The sequence below is a fragment of the Entelurus aequoreus genome, linkage group LG02, assembly GCF_033978785.1.
Source record: "Entelurus aequoreus isolate RoL-2023_Sb linkage group LG02, RoL_Eaeq_v1.1, whole genome shotgun sequence".
Lineage (NCBI taxonomy): Eukaryota > Metazoa > Chordata > Actinopteri > Syngnathiformes > Syngnathidae > Entelurus > Entelurus aequoreus.
Genome location: NC_084732.1, coordinates 32,618,633 through 32,636,132, shown reverse-complemented (window position 1 = coordinate 32,636,132; position 17,500 = coordinate 32,618,633). Strand labels below are relative to the sequence as shown.

Here is a 17,500-nt window from a genome sequence, read left to right as displayed (position 1 = left end):
TTAATTACATGTATTAAAGATTAATTTTGTTAGTAATTTAATAACTTTTTTGGGAAAGTAACAAGCAACTGTAATGAATTACTTTTTTAAAGTAATTTTCTCAAAACGAAATAAGACATTATTTCAGGGAAGTGGAGCGATAAATCATCTAGTTAAAGGCCTACTGAAACCCACTACTACCAACCACGTAGTCTGATAGTTTATATATCAATGATGAAATCTTAACATTGCAACACATGCCAATACGGCCGGGTTAACTTATAAAGTGCAATTTTAAAATTCCCGCCACACTTCCGGTTGAAAAACTTCTTTGGATATGATTTACGCGCGTGACGTCACAAAAGCAACGGAAGTGGTTGGACCCCATCGGACCCGATAGAAAAGCCTCTTGTTTTTTTCGACAAAATTCCACATTATTCTAGACATCTGTGTTGGTGAATCTTTTGCAATTTGTTTAATGAACAATGGAGACTGCAAAGAAAAACGTTGTAGGTGGGATCGATCGGTGTCTTAGCGGCTAAGTACAATACTATAATATCTGTGATATTTGCATTAGTGTACTGTCTTCAAGGGTTTGGGGAACGCGCATGCGCTAGTGAGTTGGCGGAGAACTTGTGTGTGTGAGCGTGAGTTTTGGCTAAGAGCAGCTCGTGTATGTGTGTGCGTTACTTTTTGAACTACAACCAGTTACCGCTTTTTAATAAAGCGATTGAGCAGCGCTTCCTCGTCTGTGTGACTCCTTCTCCACTGCGGGGCATTACAATACTTACAGCAACACAACAAGGACTACTTACTGCGCCTAGCCGATGCTTGCCGCCAAACCCACGGATGAAGTCCTTTGTCGTGCCGTTGATCGCTGGAATGCAGGTGAGCACGGCTGTTGATGGGTTTCTATCTTCATTTGAGAACGATGCTACGCGCTAGCTCAGTAGCTAAGTGTGTCACCGATGTATTGTCTTGGAGATAAGTCACTTTAAATGTCCATTTCGCGTGCTCGACTCTCATTTTCAAGAGGATGTAGTATCCGAGGTGGTTTAAAATACAAATCCGTGATTCACAATAGAAAAAGGAGAGAGTACATAGTTCTGTGAGGTCTGGTTGCTAAGTTAGCTTCAATGGCGTCGTTAGCACAGCATTGTTAACCTTCGCCAGCCTGGAAATCATTAAACGTGTATTTACATGTCCACGGTTTAATAGTATTGTTGATTTTCTATCTATCCTTCCAGTCAGAGGTTTATTTATTTTGTTTCTATCTTCATTTGAGAACGATGCTATCGCGCTAGCTCAGTAGCTAAGTGTGTCACCGATGTATTGTCTTGGAGATAAAAGTCACTTTAAATGTCCATTTCGCGTGCTTGACTCTCATTTTCAAGAGGATATAGTATCCGAGGTGGTTTAAAATACAAATCCGTGATTCACAATAGAAAAAGGAGAGAGTACATAGTTCTGTGAGGTCTGGTTGCTAAGTTAGCTTCAATGGCGTCGTTAGCACAGCATTGTTAACTTTCGCCAGCCTGGAAATCATTAACCGTGTATTTACATGTCCACGGTTTAATAGTATTGTTGATTTTCTATCTATCCTTCCAGTCAGAGGTTTATTTATTTAGTTTCTATCTTCATTTGAGAACGATGCTATCGCGCTAGCTCAGTAGCTAAGTGTGTCACCGATGTATTGTCTTGGAGATAAAAGTCACTTTAAATGTCCATTTCGCGTGCTCGACTCTCATTTTCAAGAGGATATAGTATCCGAGGTGGTTTAAAATACAAATCCGTGATTCACAATAGAAAAAGGAGAGAGTACATAGTTCTGTGAGGTCTGGTTGCTAAGTTAGCTTCAATGGCGTCGTTAGCACAGCATTGTTAACCTTCGCCAGCCTGGAAAGCATTAACCGTGTATTTACATGTCCACGGTTTAATAGTATTGTTGATTTTCTATCTATCCTTCCAGTCAGAGTTGTATTTTTTTTGTTTCTATATGCAGTTAAAGCACGATGCTATCACGTTAGCTCGTAGCTAAAGCATTTCGCCGTTGTATTGTCGTGGAGATAAAAGGCACTGAATGTCCATTTCGCGTTCTCGACTCTCATTTTCAAGAGGATATAGTATCCGAGGTGGTTTAAAATACAAATCCGTGATCCACAATATAAAAAGGAGAGTGTGGAATCCAATGAGCCAGCTTGTACCTAAGTTACGGTCAGAGCGAAAAAAGATACGTCCATCACTGCCTCTCAAGTCGTTCACTGTAACGTTCCTCATCTACGAATCTTTCATCCTCGCTCAAATTAATGGGGTAATCATCACTTTCTCGGTCCAAATCTCTCGCGCTCCATTGTAAACAATGGGGAATTGTGAGGAATACTAGCTCCTGTGACGTCACGCTACTTCCGGTACAGGCAAGGCTTTTTTTTATCAGCGAGCAAAAGTTGCGAACTTTATCGTCGATTTTCTCTACTAAATCCTTTCAGCAAAAATATGGCAATATCGCGAAATGATCAAGTATGACACATAGAATGGATCTGCTATTCCCGTTTAATTAAAAAAAAATAATTTCAGTAGGCCTTTAATGTTTGTTCTTGTGCAGCAGGAATCCCGAGTAAGTAATGAGTAATAAACTTATCCTGCGATGGGTCTATTTAATGGAAAACCTTCTTTTTCTCTTCTGCTCTTTTTCCCAGGTCGAGCAAAACTATGAATTTGTGCTCCAAATGTTTTGCAGGTAAGTGTTTGTTCAGCTGAGTGACTGACCTTGTGTCTGTTTGGAGTCTGTTTTCACTGCTGTCGCAGTGCTCGAAGGGCATTAAAAACATGAAAAGATGTTTCGAAAAGAAAGTTTTACTGTCTCCTCCAAACTGTTTACTGTACAGTTAGTCAGTAAATAGTTTTGTGGAAAGCAGCTGAATTAGCTTTTTTTTGGATGGGAGGAAAGAAAAATATTGCATGTATTCACCCTTCTCCCACCACTATTTGTCATGCTTGTTATTGTGCCTGACAACCATTCAGCACACATTATTTTCCCATCTCATTGTATCAACACAAGTTTTAAAATCAATACTTTTGGGATACTTCAGCCACTGAACTTTTCTTCCACTCCTTCAAAAGACATTTCCTTTTTACACAATCCCCATATAGCTATAAATATTCTGCCCTTAAAGTTCACTGTTTTGCTAATACCAGAACTGTTCAATGTTTTGGCATCTGTAGAACCCACAACAGTAACACGAATTTAATGTAGGGTACAGGAAACATTTTATTTCTGTCCTACCACCTTTGAAATTACCTTACAACCCAACAGCTACTGTAGAGATTACATACTGTAAAAATATGTAAATTTAACCTTTAGATGCACATGTGGGGTTTTGACCCCACGGGTTGTTATTCTTCAAAATCTTTAAAATGAAAAGTTGTAATATGTTCGTAGTCCAGGTATTCCTCGTAAAACATGTTTGTGACATGATGCCATTTGCATTTTTATGTATTATTTCATTAATTTTAAGAAATTTCAGTTTTTGTGTCACTTCCCCACTGTTTTACAAGTGTGGTCAAAAATGACCCCAAGCAGTTCCTATGGAATCATCAATGAACCTTTAATTCTGAGCAACTATGATTGTCCCACTTATCTGATGTCATCCCTCACATTTGATGCAAGTGGCAGGAAATGTAACTGGTTGTGTTTGGTGGCCATGTTGGCAAGGGAGTCACATGACTAGGCTTCTGCCGTCCTAGTCACGTCCATTGTATCCTTGGGCAAGACACTTCACTCTTGCTACTGATGGGTTGTGGTGAGAGCATTGCAAGGCGGCTGTCCACCACCAGAGTGTTAATGTGTGTGTGAATGGGTGCGTGTGGAAATAGTGTCAAAGCACTTTGAGTACTTTGAAAGGTAAAGCTTCATCCTCTGACCTTTTTCTTTCCAAAAGACATCCACAAGGAACAGCCAGATGGTGCCTCAAAAACTTCTTCAAGCTCCAGCACGAGCAGCAGTAGCAGCAGTCAAGCAGACGTCTTCTGCAACAAAACAAACGCAAACATCAGTCAAGCTTTCATATCGATGTCGGACGCTTCAGAAGATCATATGTCTGGAGACACAGCGATGACCTCTCTACCTGCTCAGGACGGTAAGACCTGACATAAAAACATTTGTTGGCTCAAGTTAAGTCAAAAACATAGTTCTCTCCCTCTGAAATGTGAGACGTAGTTCATAAAGGAGGTTTGTATGTGGTACAACATGCACACAATAACTGTAAATATACTGCCCAACACATTTTTTTCATAGAAGAGCGCTGAAGCCACAACTGTCCAGGCTATATTTATCCTCCTTGGCACAGATAGTGGTGATAAAAGCACATCACAGAGTATCTATTCACTGTGAGGGCTTAAAACGACACCTGCAATTGCTAAGGCATCTGTCACTACTGTACAGAGACGAGGTCATTGCCAAGGTCCGACCAGGACAGGATGACAAAAAGCCTACAAAAAAGACATTTGGAGGAGTAACTATTTCCACTCTACCCTACTTCCCTTGTTGCAGTTATTTATAACTGAAATCACATGATTAGACCACATAAACTATCATTGTGTAGTTTTGCCAATATTTGTCAGGTTATGCGGTATGTAAAAGGACCTAATTAGGGGATTAATAGATTAATTGATCTTGAAGAAAAGATTGCAGACAAATCACATTTTGCAGCGATGTAGGCAAAATGGAGTGCACTGAAATCAGCAGTGGCGCTGTTTATTCAGCCGTTATTCATTTATTTCCTATAGAAGACCAACAACTTCTAATATGTTAACATGGTGCAGACTGACACGGAAACAGAAATTCAGAACATGCTGAGAGAGATTTCACCAAATGTTTGAAATAGTGTTTGGACAATTTATTGGTTAAATTAACGAAATGTTCCCCTTTTCTCGACCTACAAAATGTTGTTAAACAACCAAACAGCTGGGCTTAGCCTTTTTCAGAAAAACACTTTTAACATTAAAGTACAGTGGAACCTCGATTTACAAACTTAATTGGCTCTTGAACATTGTTTACATACCGAAAAGTTTGTATAGTGAATCATAGTTCTCCATAAGAAAGAATGTAAACATGAATAATTGGTTCAAGCCTCAACAAAAATCCCTATTAAAAAATACACACTTTGAAGACACTATGATTTCAGTAGTTAAGGTTGTTTTGTTTTTTTTATTCCTGTGAGAATCCTGTGTGTGACTGTAGCATTAGGGAGTGGGACTATCCTTACCTGTCTTGTCCTTGATGACCGGCACCAGAGTGACAGCCATCATGGAGTCAGGCAGCAGCCCGTGTGACATCAGGCCTGTAAAACAGATGGAAAGCAGGACCGCTACTCTGGGGCTTGCATGTTTCAGGTGTTCTGCAGTTATATGATCAGGGCCACTGGCTTTATTATCAGCTAGCTGGGATATTGCCTGCAGCACCTCACTTACAGTGACTCCAACAGCCTCACTGTTGTGGATGCTGCCTATAACAAAGGGCTCACTTTTAACACAATTAAAAAGTGCAGAATAGTGCTGCCTCCATTTCTCAGCTATGTTATCAGCCCCAGCTACACCCTCAATTGTGCATGGCAGAGGCATACTGCCTCGATTCAATGTTTTCACCCCTTTCCAGAATCCACTGATATTACAGTTAAGGAGTTTCTCAGCCAATGAGTCAGCTCTCATAGTGTGTTCATTTCGAATGACAAATCGAATGGCAGATTTGTACCTAGAATGTGTTAGCTTCTTACGATCTAGTACTGGACCTAGTCTTGGTCTGCCAGCCAGAACCCATTCACTGAAAGCCTCCTTAGCCGCAGTGTAATGCACTCGAACATGTTTATTCCAGCCTGGCTTCCCACTGGATTTCCTGTTTGTGCATGTAACATAAGAACTGCTAGCTTCACACAGGATTTTGACAATATAGTCATACATTACACAAAGGGATTTTCTATGATTAATATCATTACAGTTAAGATTAGTACAAAAAATTGCATCAAGTGGAAGAGACATATTATTTAAAAGAGCATCAGTTCTCCTGTAATAAAACAGCACTTCCTCATCTGTGAGTTTAGTCCAGTTTAGTTTGGCCCTCAGGCTATTAACTTCCTGGGTCAACTCAGGGAGACTGTCCAACTTAATATCTAATATGAATGGAATATGGTCACTCATAGAGGCCTCATACACAATCTCCATAGAACGTATAGTGGCGTGTGCATCAGCTGTACTGACACAGTGGTCAAGCCATGATGTTGTGTGCCAGGCTTCACTAATATAAGAATAGCTATCAGCTGGCAACAACCCTTGACTAGATAAGGTGAGTGCATTTTCATCACAAAACTGTATTAGGTGTCTTGCAAATAAAGAGCTGCCATCAGAAATATCAGCATTCCAGTCACCGACCACATTGATTATCCTGTATAAAAGAATTAATAAAAGCAAGTTTAAACATGTAGTCATCCTCATTGTCTTTACATTCATACGGAGTGTACACATTAAGAACAATAAACTCCCTATTGTTGGACTTATACTGAACAGCAATACACCAATCAACTTGGAGCCTAATAACACTAATAACTGCATCATGCTTTTTGTGCCAGAGCACAGCAACACCTCCCGCTATCCTCCCTCTTACAATTCCCATGGACAGGTCAGTCGTTGACTCACCAGCTCCATGAAAATTATCATTAAAATAATTCAAGAGGCCCAGGTCTTGTTTTGGGAGGAATGTCTCTTGTAAGCATAAAATGTCACAGTTGAGTAGCAGGTTGTCAACGGCTACACGCCGAGCCCGGTCCCCGGCGCTGCAGCCAAGACGCAGCCCACGACAGTTAAAAGATCCCACACGCATAGTTACATGGTACGAGCGGGCAAGGCCCCTTTAACCGCACTTACACCAGCACGAGAGGAGGATAGGGGTAGGTTGGCCCCCACTGCAACTGCCTTTCGTGGCTCATAAAAACGCCTGACCACAGAGCCTTCTGGCCAGAGATCAGGGACATACATCTCTGCAACATCTTTACACTCTGTGCAGACTTTAAAAGAGCTATATCGATTGCCCACAGTGACTATGCGTTCACAGGTTACTTTGCGTGCAAGTTTATCAGACAGGTAGCTCGCCAGTACCTCTGGATCGAGGTACGGAGAGAACTTAGTTGCAAAAACACTGACCAGTTTAGTCGGAACAACTCCGATATTACCTTGTGTGCCAGTCCACACAACAACTGGCTTAGAGTGGACACGTCGTTTACCGCCAGCAGCCCTCACCACTGGAGGGTCCCTCCTCTCCTGACGGTGCTTTACAACAGAGGACCATTTTGGTGAGGTGATGGTCAGCTCCTCTGATCGAGAAGTCAGACTCTGGCCCCCAGAAAGGGCCCGATGGACCTCATGCTGCAAGTTCCCCTTCTGTGTCATGCCTGCTGCAGATGTCCCCTCGCTCTGTATCCCCGCAGATCCTCCTGGACTTGTATCCTCAGCAGGCCCCAGAGCGGCAGAGTTGTTGTCTTCGTCAGCAGTGTTGGTCGAACCTGGCTCACCTAACGTAGCAGGTCCTCCACCAATAATCACCACAGGCTGGCTTCTTCCATGACTGGGTTCCTCCTGCTGCTCCAATGCTGATACTCTGGATAAAACAGCCGTGGTTACAGCTGTCAGTTCCTCACCGACATTAGCTTGGATCTTCACAGCCTGCGTTAACACACCAACCTCGCTGCACAGACGCTCCATTCTGCTGAGCAGGTTTGAGACGTCCAGGCTGTTGAACGTCACTGGTGGCAGGTCATCCAGGTGGTGGGAGACAAAATGTGGAATATTGTCTCCACTTTCATTAAGCACTTTGAGACAGGATTTTATATTATTACTGTCCTTCTGGACACCTTTACAAGCTACATACCGCTGTTTGGTGTTGGGACACAACTCGAACAGTAGCTTTTTGGATGACTCAATCTACTCAGAATCAAAGTTGGTAGAGGCAATCAGAATAAGCTCCTTCTGAGCCAGAGTTTGGATTTTCACTGAAAGGAAATTAAGGAGTTCATCCTCAACAATAACTCGGCCATCAAGAGTCCTGTATATCTCTGCATTTTTTCGAACTCTGTTTTTTTGCTTCCGATAGGAGCCTGCCATCTATCCTGCCTAGCCTGCTAGCTGGCAAGCTATCCGGCTCACAAACAAAACAACAACAAAAAAACAAAAAAAAAGTCAAAATGTCACGCAGTTTGCAGAGCGAGCCACCTGCCGCGACCCACAGTGTGGTCTTGCGTGGTCCCGGATTGAAGAGCACCGGAGGCAAAGTCCCTCTGCGACGCTCCATTCTTCACGCATTCTTCACTCACGTCTAAAGTGAAGGATAAGGCAAACATACAATCTTGCCTTTGGTGCAAACATGTTACAAACATGTTGCTTGGAGTTTCGGAGTTGGCGATCATTCATCGGCTTGTGTCCCGGTTGTTCCTTCTCCTCCGCTGTATAATATGTCCGCTTAGGGATGTTTTTCCAAAAAGCTTGGTCTCATCACAGTTAAAATCTTAGTTCCCTTGGTTGATAAATTTGTCAAAGTGCTTGATAAACTCCTCCGTGGCAGCTTAGTTGGAGCAAGCAGCCTCACCACGCCGCACCGGCTCCTCCGTTCAAACTTTCCCAACCACCCACGGTTCGCCAAAAATTGTCACTTTGGGACATCGAGTCGCCATATAAATGGCAAGCCTTTTCGCAAATGATAGCCTCGGAAATTACCTGCTCGCTGCTTCTCAACTATCTGCACGGGCAACAGTTTTTTGACCTGGTCTTGCTCTTTCTTTCTGTCCTTGCAAAGATATTTAACCCCTTTGGCACAGTCAGCAACCATATAAAAGTCAGTTTTTTATAACAGTTAAAATTGTGGTCTTGTTTCTATCATATTCGTGAGCCAATCACTGTGCCATTGGCGCGCCGTGTGCTCCCCCCAAATATGTGAACGGGATGTGGCGTAGGTGCCCTACCTCTTCAAAATAGCCTTGCCCGCGTGAAAGTGATGTCATTTAAATGGCAGCCCCCATAGTGTTTCCAGCAGCACAAAAAATTAATGTATAAATGAATGCATGCACAGGCATATTCGGCTCAATCTGAAGGTTTGTAGACTGAAAAGGTTGCAAAGAGGCGTTCATAAATCGAGGTCCCACTCTATATGGAAATCTATGTATGTAATTATGTGGTCAATAAGGGTCAAGGTAACAAACAACATAAATGAATGCCTCCAGTTTACAACAGTAAACAGTGGATAACTCCTCCTCCTTCAATGAGAGATGACGCAAAGAAAAAGGCTCCGCTTCTGCTACTGGAGTTTTTGTTAAGTCTGAAGATTTTGACCACTGATTTGCGATGATCTGCGATCACAGCCACAGGAGAGTCACCCTGCATCTTCGATCTGATTTTGGTCAGTTGAGAGGCACGGATACGCTGAAATAAGGCGAGTTGGAAGAGCTGTTAGCCTAGCTGAGAGAGCCAGCACGGACCATTCTTTTGACTGCTCGAAGGAAAACAACATCTTAATCTACGATTTGACTCCCTCGAATGGCCTTGATGCAACCAAAAGCTACGGCGAGTTTACAGCTGTTTTAAAGTGATCCCGACGTCGCAGAGTGATATAAGTTGACAGGCTGACACCTCAAATTGATCTCTGAACAGCGCAAGGTACGAAAATTGTTGAAAAAACAAGTTAAAAGTGCCGCAAGTCGCTAAAGAAGCAACTGCTGTTTAAGACACAAGAGGCACTGACGTCAGCGACTGCCGCGATGCCAAAAGCTAAAGGAAAGACTGATACAGAACATGATGGGAATCAAGAAGGGATACTACAAAAAATACTCCAGGAATTTAAAGAAGAAATTATAGAAAAATGGAAAGAAATGATGGATGGATGGAAAGATGATATAAAAGAAATTAAAGAAATGAAAAAAGAGAACAACTCCAGAAATAATGAAGCCACTGAAATGAGCAAACAAATGAAGACCCTTCAAGAAGACAACAACATGCTGAGGAACATCATAGATGAAATGGATCAGGATAAACAAATGAATGATATCATCGTGACAGGGCACCGAATTAAACCAAGATCCTATGTGAAAGCTGTGAATAATGAAGGTGAACCAGATGAAATGGATATGGTCTCAGCAGAACAGCAAGTGGTCAACTTTCTGAAATCAAAAGAAATTGAAATTGACATTAATACCATCGAAACATGCTGTAGAGGTCGTTCCCTACCCGTTCCCCTGATATCAAGTCAGGAGTCAGTTGTGCCGTTTCACCAAGCCTTTAATCACCATTCCATGTATATTTTTCGGTACAATCTTTTCAGATATGTCTCTCTCCTCCCTCCTCCGCTGGCCGCTCACTGTTAAAGACAACAGATGATCAGATTAACACGTACCACCTGCAAAATCTAATCACCTGCCAGCTGCGTCTCGCCGTCCCGCACATGCCCCGCCCCTATTCGATGGCGCTCCGCCCTCAACACCATCGACAGAGGCGGTGACCTTTTGCTCCTGCAGTGCGCTAATCACAACCTTCCCCCACATACCTCCACTGCCAGACTTAGGCTGGGACATCGTCCGGCCGCGTCAACTCCCCCCCCCACCCCCGCCTGCGAGCGGGAGAGGAAGTCTGCCACGGCCATCTGTGCCCCCGGCCTATGGATCACTCTGAAATTGTAGGGTTGTAAAGCGAGATACCACCGGGTGATCCGCGCGTTGGCATCCTTCATGCGGTGGAGCCACTGGAGGGGCTTGTGGTCCGAGCAGAGGCTGAACGGGCGTCCCAGCAGATAGTACCGGAGGGCACAGACCGCCCACCGGATGGCGAGGCACTCCCTTTCCACCGTGCTATATTTGGCCTCCCTTTCTGACAACTTTCTGCTGATGTACAGGACCGGGTGGTCGGTGCCCCCCGCTGCTGGGATAAAACGGCTCCCAGTCCTCTGCCCGACGCGTCCGCCTGCAAACAAAATGGGATAGAAAAATCAGGCATGCGCAGTACCGGCTCCTCGCAAAGTGCTTTCCTCACCTTCTCGAATGCCTGCTGGCACTGCCCCGTCCACTGGACCAGATCTGGAGCACCTTTTCGGGTGAGGTCAGTTAGTGGGCTGGTCAGGTCCGCAAACCAGGGGATGAATCTCCGGTAGTAGCCCACCAACCCTAAAAACTGCCTCACCTCCTTTTTTGTCTTCGGGGTCGGGCAGGCCGCAACTGCTGCGGTTTTATCTACCTGAGGCCGCACCTGACCTTCCCCCAAGTGGTACCCCAGATACTGTACCTCCCTCCGGCCAACCGCACACTTCGCCGGGTTGGCGGTGAGCCCCGCCCGCCTCAGGGACTCGAGCACCGCCCCCACCCTCTGCACATGCTCCGCCCAGCTGTTCCCATGATGACATCATCCAGATAGGCGGCAGCATATGCAGCGTGGGGTCGCAGCACCCGGTCCATGAGTCCTATCGCCGTCACCATGGAGACAGGCTCCGCTTCCCTCCACCCTTTTAGTAGGTTGAGGTGGTATATTTGGGTTGCCCCACCCCGGTCAGACCGCCTGACCTCGTAATCCACGTCACCTACTCGTCGTGTGACCACAAAGGGTCCCTGCCACTTGGCGAGTAATTTGGAGCTGGATGTTGGGAGTAATACAAGTACTTTCTCTCCCGGTGCAAATTGTCTGAGTTTCGTCCCCTTGTTATACAGGCGCTGCTGACGTTCTTGGGCTTGGAGCAAATTCTCACGTGACAAGTGCCCCAAAGTGTGGAGTTTTGCTCTCAAGTCCATGACGTACTGAATTTCAATTTTACTGGGGCTTGGACCTTCCTCCCAGCTTTCTTTAACTCCTGCCGAACAACAGTTCAAATGGAGAAAATCCTGTTGAGGCCTGAGGAACCTCCCGCACTGCAACTAACAGGGGATCCAACCATTTATGCCAATTTGGTTTGTCCTCGTGTACGAACTTCCGAATCATGGATTTCAAGGTTCTATTCATCCGCTCCACCAGCCCATCCGTCTGCGGGTGGTAAACGCTGGTCCGAATAGATTTGATCCCCAATAATCCGTACAGTTCCTTTAACGTGCGTGACATAAAGGACGTGCCCTGGTCAGTTAGAATCTCTTTCGGGATTCCAACTCGGGAGATAACTTGAAACAGTGCCTGCGCGACACTCTTTGCAGAGATGGAGCGCAGCGGTACTGCTTCGGGATAGCGCGTTGCATAATCCACCAGGACTAGTGCAAAGCGATATCCCTGGGTGCTCGGGTGAAATGGTCCGACGAGGTCCATGCCAATTTGCTCAAACGGGACCTCTATGAGTGGTAATGTCTGCAAAGGTGCTCTAGGGGTGGCCGCGGGGTTGACAAGTTGACAGTCCGCGGCGCACGTCTGCCCGAATGCCTGGCCAATAGAACCGGACCATTATCCGATTGAGTGTTTTATCATACCCCATGTGACCGGCCATCGGGTTAAAATGCGCCGCCTGGAAAATCATTTCCCGACGGCTTTTTGGCACCAACAATTGGGTGATTTCCTCCCCTGTCCGAGTGTCACGACTCACTCTGTATAATCTGTCCCTAATCAATGCAAAGTGAGGGAAATCCCGCGCTATCTCAGGGCGAACCCGCTGCCCATCAATTGAAATCACTTGGTCCCAGGTCGCGCGCAGAGTGTCATCTCGAGACTACTCGAGTGGAAAATCATCCATGGGGCGCCATTGGGGAACCGGGGAAACCTCCTGCGAAGCCCCCGCCGGCTCCCCTTCCCCATCCCCCCGGCAGCGTCGGATAATCTTGCGTTGCCGATGAGAACAGCGCGGACATTCCCTTTTCCTAACGGTCGTGAACGCACCCCTGCGCACTGCTTTATTAACCCGTTAAATCCCACCCAATTTGTTCCCAAGATTAAGGGGTGCGCCAGGCGCGAATTTACAGCCACCTTAACACTATGTTTTTCCTCTTTAAAAAAAAATTCCACCGGCACGATAGGGTACTCGTGAATATACCCATGCACACATTTAACCCGCACCCGTGTAGCCTTTCTCAACGCCCCGGGTCGAACCAGGTTTTGGTGAATCATGGACTGCTCGCAGCCCGAATCCACCATCGCCCGGTGTATACTCCCTTGTATCCTTACCGGTACATAATATGTCTCCCCTGGCCCGGGGGAGGGTGTTGGAGGGTCGCCAACCCGGATCACCTGCCCCACTTCCATCGCTGGACACTCCCGCTGCAGGTGTCCTAGCCGCCCACACCTCCAGCACACCTGACCCGGCATTCGAGGCGCCGTTTGCGGGGGAAACGCAGTGTCCGCAGCGGCCTGGCCCTGAGGAGGAGAAAGCAGACTTGGGTTGTGTCGTGGCCGTGACCACGGCTGGGCTCCTTCGGCTGGCAGCGCCCGCATCCTGCGCGGCGCCGGGACTGGCCGCTCCGCTCCTCCTGCAGCCTTCTCCTCCTCCCCCTTCTCCCGGTGTACGGCCAGGTGGTCCTCCGCCAAGGCTACCGCCGCTGCTACGCTTTGTGGCCGGTGGTAGCGGACCCACGCTGATGTGCGCGCCGGGATTGCCTCCAGGAATTGTTCCAGGATGATCTACTCGATCACCTCCTCTATTCCTCCGGGTTGTAGCCATCTGGTCGCCGCGTCTCTCAGCTGTTGGCCCAGGGCGAAAGGCCGCTCCTCCTGTCCGAGTCTCATGGTCCGGAACCGGCGTCTGTGGTCCGCTTGGGACCCTCCTGTCCGGTCCAACACCGCCCTCTTCATGTCCCGGTAGCTCACGCGGGACGCTGGTGGCAGGCTGAGCGCCGCTCGCTGCGCCTCTCCCACCAGTAACGGTAGCAGCCGCACCGCCCACTCTTCCTCCGGCCATGCGCATGCCTTCGCTGTCGCCTCAAACATGTCCATGAAACTTTGAGCGTCTTCTGTCTCTGCCATCCTGTGTATCCCCACCGTCGTCAATGTCGGCCTCGCTGCTGGGGTTGTCCCCGCTCCGGATCTTTCCGTGAGCGCTCGTAGGATCTGGCTCTGCTGTGCAATTTGGGCCTGTATCGCCTCATTCTGCCGGTGGTTCGCCGTCGACACCTCCGCCAAGAGCTGTCCCAGCGCCTCTATGGGGCTTGGTAACGACATTGCAGCCTTTTTTTTTTTCTTTTACGTTGGGCGCCAGATGTAGAGGTCGTTCCCTACCCGTTCCCCTGATATTAAGTCAGGAGTCAATTGTGCCGTTTCACCAAGCCTTTAATCACCATTCCATGTATATTTTTCAGTACAATCTTTTCAGATATGTCTCTCTCCTCCCTCCTCCGCTGGCCGCTCACTGTTAAAGACAACAGATGATCAGATTAACACGTACCACCTGCAAAATCTAATCACCTGCCAGCTGCGTCTTGCCGTCCCGCACATGCCCCGCCCCTAGTCGATGGCGCTCCGCCCTCAACACCATCGACTGAGGCGGTGACCTTTTGCTCCTGCAGTACGCTAATCACAACCTCCCCCCACACATGCATCCCACTGAACGGAACAAACAACAACGCCACTCCAGTCGTGCTCGTGAAACTCGTAAACAGAAAATCTAAAATGGCATTGCTGAGACAGGGAAAGAAGCTGAAGGGAACAAATGTGTACATGAAACGTAATGCTGGAATCGCCAAGAAAGCACGCGACTAGAGGAAGCAGGAAAACATCCAGGGAACTTGGAGCGCCAACTGTAAAATCTACATCAAGCTGAATGGAGGTCCAGAAGCAAGAGTTATTGTTGTCCATGACATCAAGGACCTGGACAATTTTTTTTTAAGTTTACACAGCTACCACAATAACGATGATAATGGACTCTGACAGAAAACAAGCACCTAAATTCAGCATCGACACTACTATGTTCCAAAGGACGACTAAACAAGAGGACCTAGAATCAGGATTGCATCCACCTATACTTATAGGGATTATTGAAACAACATCAAAGATTGTTGAACAAGAAAATATGGAACTAAAAAAATTTCTGCAACAAAGATCACAAAAACCAGGATTTGGAAAATGATATAGATCCAGATACAACATTTTTCTCCCACATCAGTAATAATTGTTTTTATTATACAGATGATCAATATAATAGCAACATTAAATGTGATAACAAATTGTCAATTATTCATTTTAATAGCAGAAGGTTGTATGCAAACTACAACAACATTAAGAACTTTTTGGAACACATCAACGAACCTTTCAAGGTGATTGCTGTCACAGAAACATGGATTGATGATAAAAAAGGAATAGATTTTGATCTGGAAGAATATGAACTAAACTATATCAACAGAACCAACAAAAATAGAGGAGGAGTAGCTGTGTACGTGATGAAGAACCTGAACTACAAAGTGAACAGGAAGTGAACAAAAAGTTTTAGCAACTGTTATGTATAGAAAAGGGGTAGGATTAAATAAGCTCTGCTTCTTCCTACTCCTTTTCGAACATGTTCAAAAGAGAAACTGGAAATTGTGATGTATCATGTTGTATGCTTTCATGTTCGAAATAAACTCAAACTCAAACAGTTATTCTCCATCTGTATAGTTTTTCTTATTGAAGTATTTATTGTTCTATATGTGCATACCATGACCATGAGATATAAAAACAAAATATATACTTTTCCCATGAAAATCAATACAATATAGAAGTCAGTCATGGTTACCTGAGCATCATGTGCATACATACATCACCTCCTCACACTGTTATGTAACTGCATCTCTGTTGCAGAAGTATGCAGCACAGACACAGCCTTAAGCTCGCTCTCCACTCCAACAAAGCGCCCCTTTGAATCAGGTAAGTCTCATGTAAAAACACACCATTTCAGTGTTTATTGTGTGCTTGCATTGACTGCAATGGATTTGTCATGACTGATGTTGGCACAGATTAGAATGCAAAAGAAAGACAGCTGGCTGGGAACTGCAAAATAGTCTACATAATATATTCTCAAATTGCCATTACCTTTATTTGGCTTGTATCTTTTCAGATGCATGTTACACACACAGCTGGTTGCACACAGCAAAACTCCGCCACAAGTAAAGCCCATGATTAATCTGTTGATAGGACCAAAAAATAAACAAAAGTGATATTATAATATTTTACCCATTGTTTCCTCCAGATAAGTTACAATTGCTTTAAGTTGGCCGCTGAGCTTTGCCGTGATAGATGAAAGCTGGCAAGGAGAAGAGCGGTCATGTGCTCACAACAGAACATACGCACACACGCGCACACACACACACACACACACACACACACACACACACACACACACACACACACACACACACACACACACACACACACACACACACACACACACACACACACACACACACACACACACACACACACACACACAACCTCACTGGTGTACTCACATTCGTATTGGGATTGATGGTGTGGAGCAGCGGAATCTGGCGGCTCAGCTTGGCCTAGTTCCCAGAGATTTATTGAGCGCTGATCTGCATTCGGCCGGGCCGGAGGAAAAAGTCTGCAGGATGGATGAGGAAAGTCGAGTTGACCGGTCAAACTGGCTGCAGTTACACGCTCTTCCTGTGTACTGCTGTGTCATCTAATGCACTTTAGGCCAACACAGGACACAGATGTACTAAAAGTGGGAAGTTGCGTCGGCCGTTACATCAAATCTACTGAATTTCCCCCAGTAGTGACCAGGAGCCTCATGTACCAACAGTTTCCTAAATCCAGAAAATGGCGTACGCAAGTAAAAATTCAGATGATTTAAAGTGTTTGTACGCACAAATCCAAGCACATTTCTTTGTTTAATCGCAATCTACTTGGAATCTGCCGCAGACGTGTGCGTGGCTTGGCACGCCCAGACCACGCCCCCTTACACATTTGCAAATCAAATTGAAAATAGCCATGTGCTTAAAGGCCTACTGAAACCCACTACTACCGACCACACAGTCTGATAGTTTATATATCAATGATGAAATCTTAACATTGCAACACATGCCAATACGGCCGGGTTAGATTAGTAAAGTGCAATTTTAAATTTCCCGCGAAATATCCTGCTGAAAACGTCTCGGTATGATGACGTTTGCGCGTGACGTCACGGATTGTAGCGGACATTTTGGGACACCATCGTGGCCAGCTATTAAGTCGTCTGTGTTCATCGCAAAATTCAACAGTATTCTGGACATCTGTGTTGGTGAATCTTTTGCAATTTGTTTAATGAACAATGAAGATAGCAAAGAAGTCGTAGCCGGTGTTTCATTGTTTACATTCCCGAACGATGACAGTCAAGCTTTATCATTGGCCTGTGGGGAACTGGGACAACAGACACTCTTACCAGGAGGACTTTGAGTTGGATAGCAGACGCGCTACCGTGAGTACGCAGCTGCGGCTTCCAAACATTTGATCGCTTGCCCGTACGTGCGTGCCGCTATGTGCATGTCACATACGTAACTTTGGGGAAATATATGTGCTGTATGAACTTTACGGAGGTGAACGGTACTCTGGGCCGTGGGATTGACTG

The 17,500-nt window shown here is 45.7% G+C and overlaps 1 protein-coding gene across 1 annotated transcript in view; it reads left to right on the top strand.

Moving 5' to 3' along the window:
• The window catches only part of LOC133632714 (AN1-type zinc finger protein 3-like), a 54,580-nt gene that overhangs the window by 22,846 nt on the left and 14,234 nt on the right, over positions 1 to 17,500 (top strand). Inside the window, exons 2-4 of the mRNA XM_062025324.1 lie at positions 2,676 to 2,716; positions 3,918 to 4,115; positions 15,736 to 15,801. Of these exons, the coding sequence (XP_061881308.1) occupies positions 2,676 to 2,716; positions 3,918 to 4,115; positions 15,736 to 15,801 (305 nt within the window). The remainder of the gene's footprint in view (positions 1 to 2,675; positions 2,717 to 3,917; positions 4,116 to 15,735; positions 15,802 to 17,500) is intronic.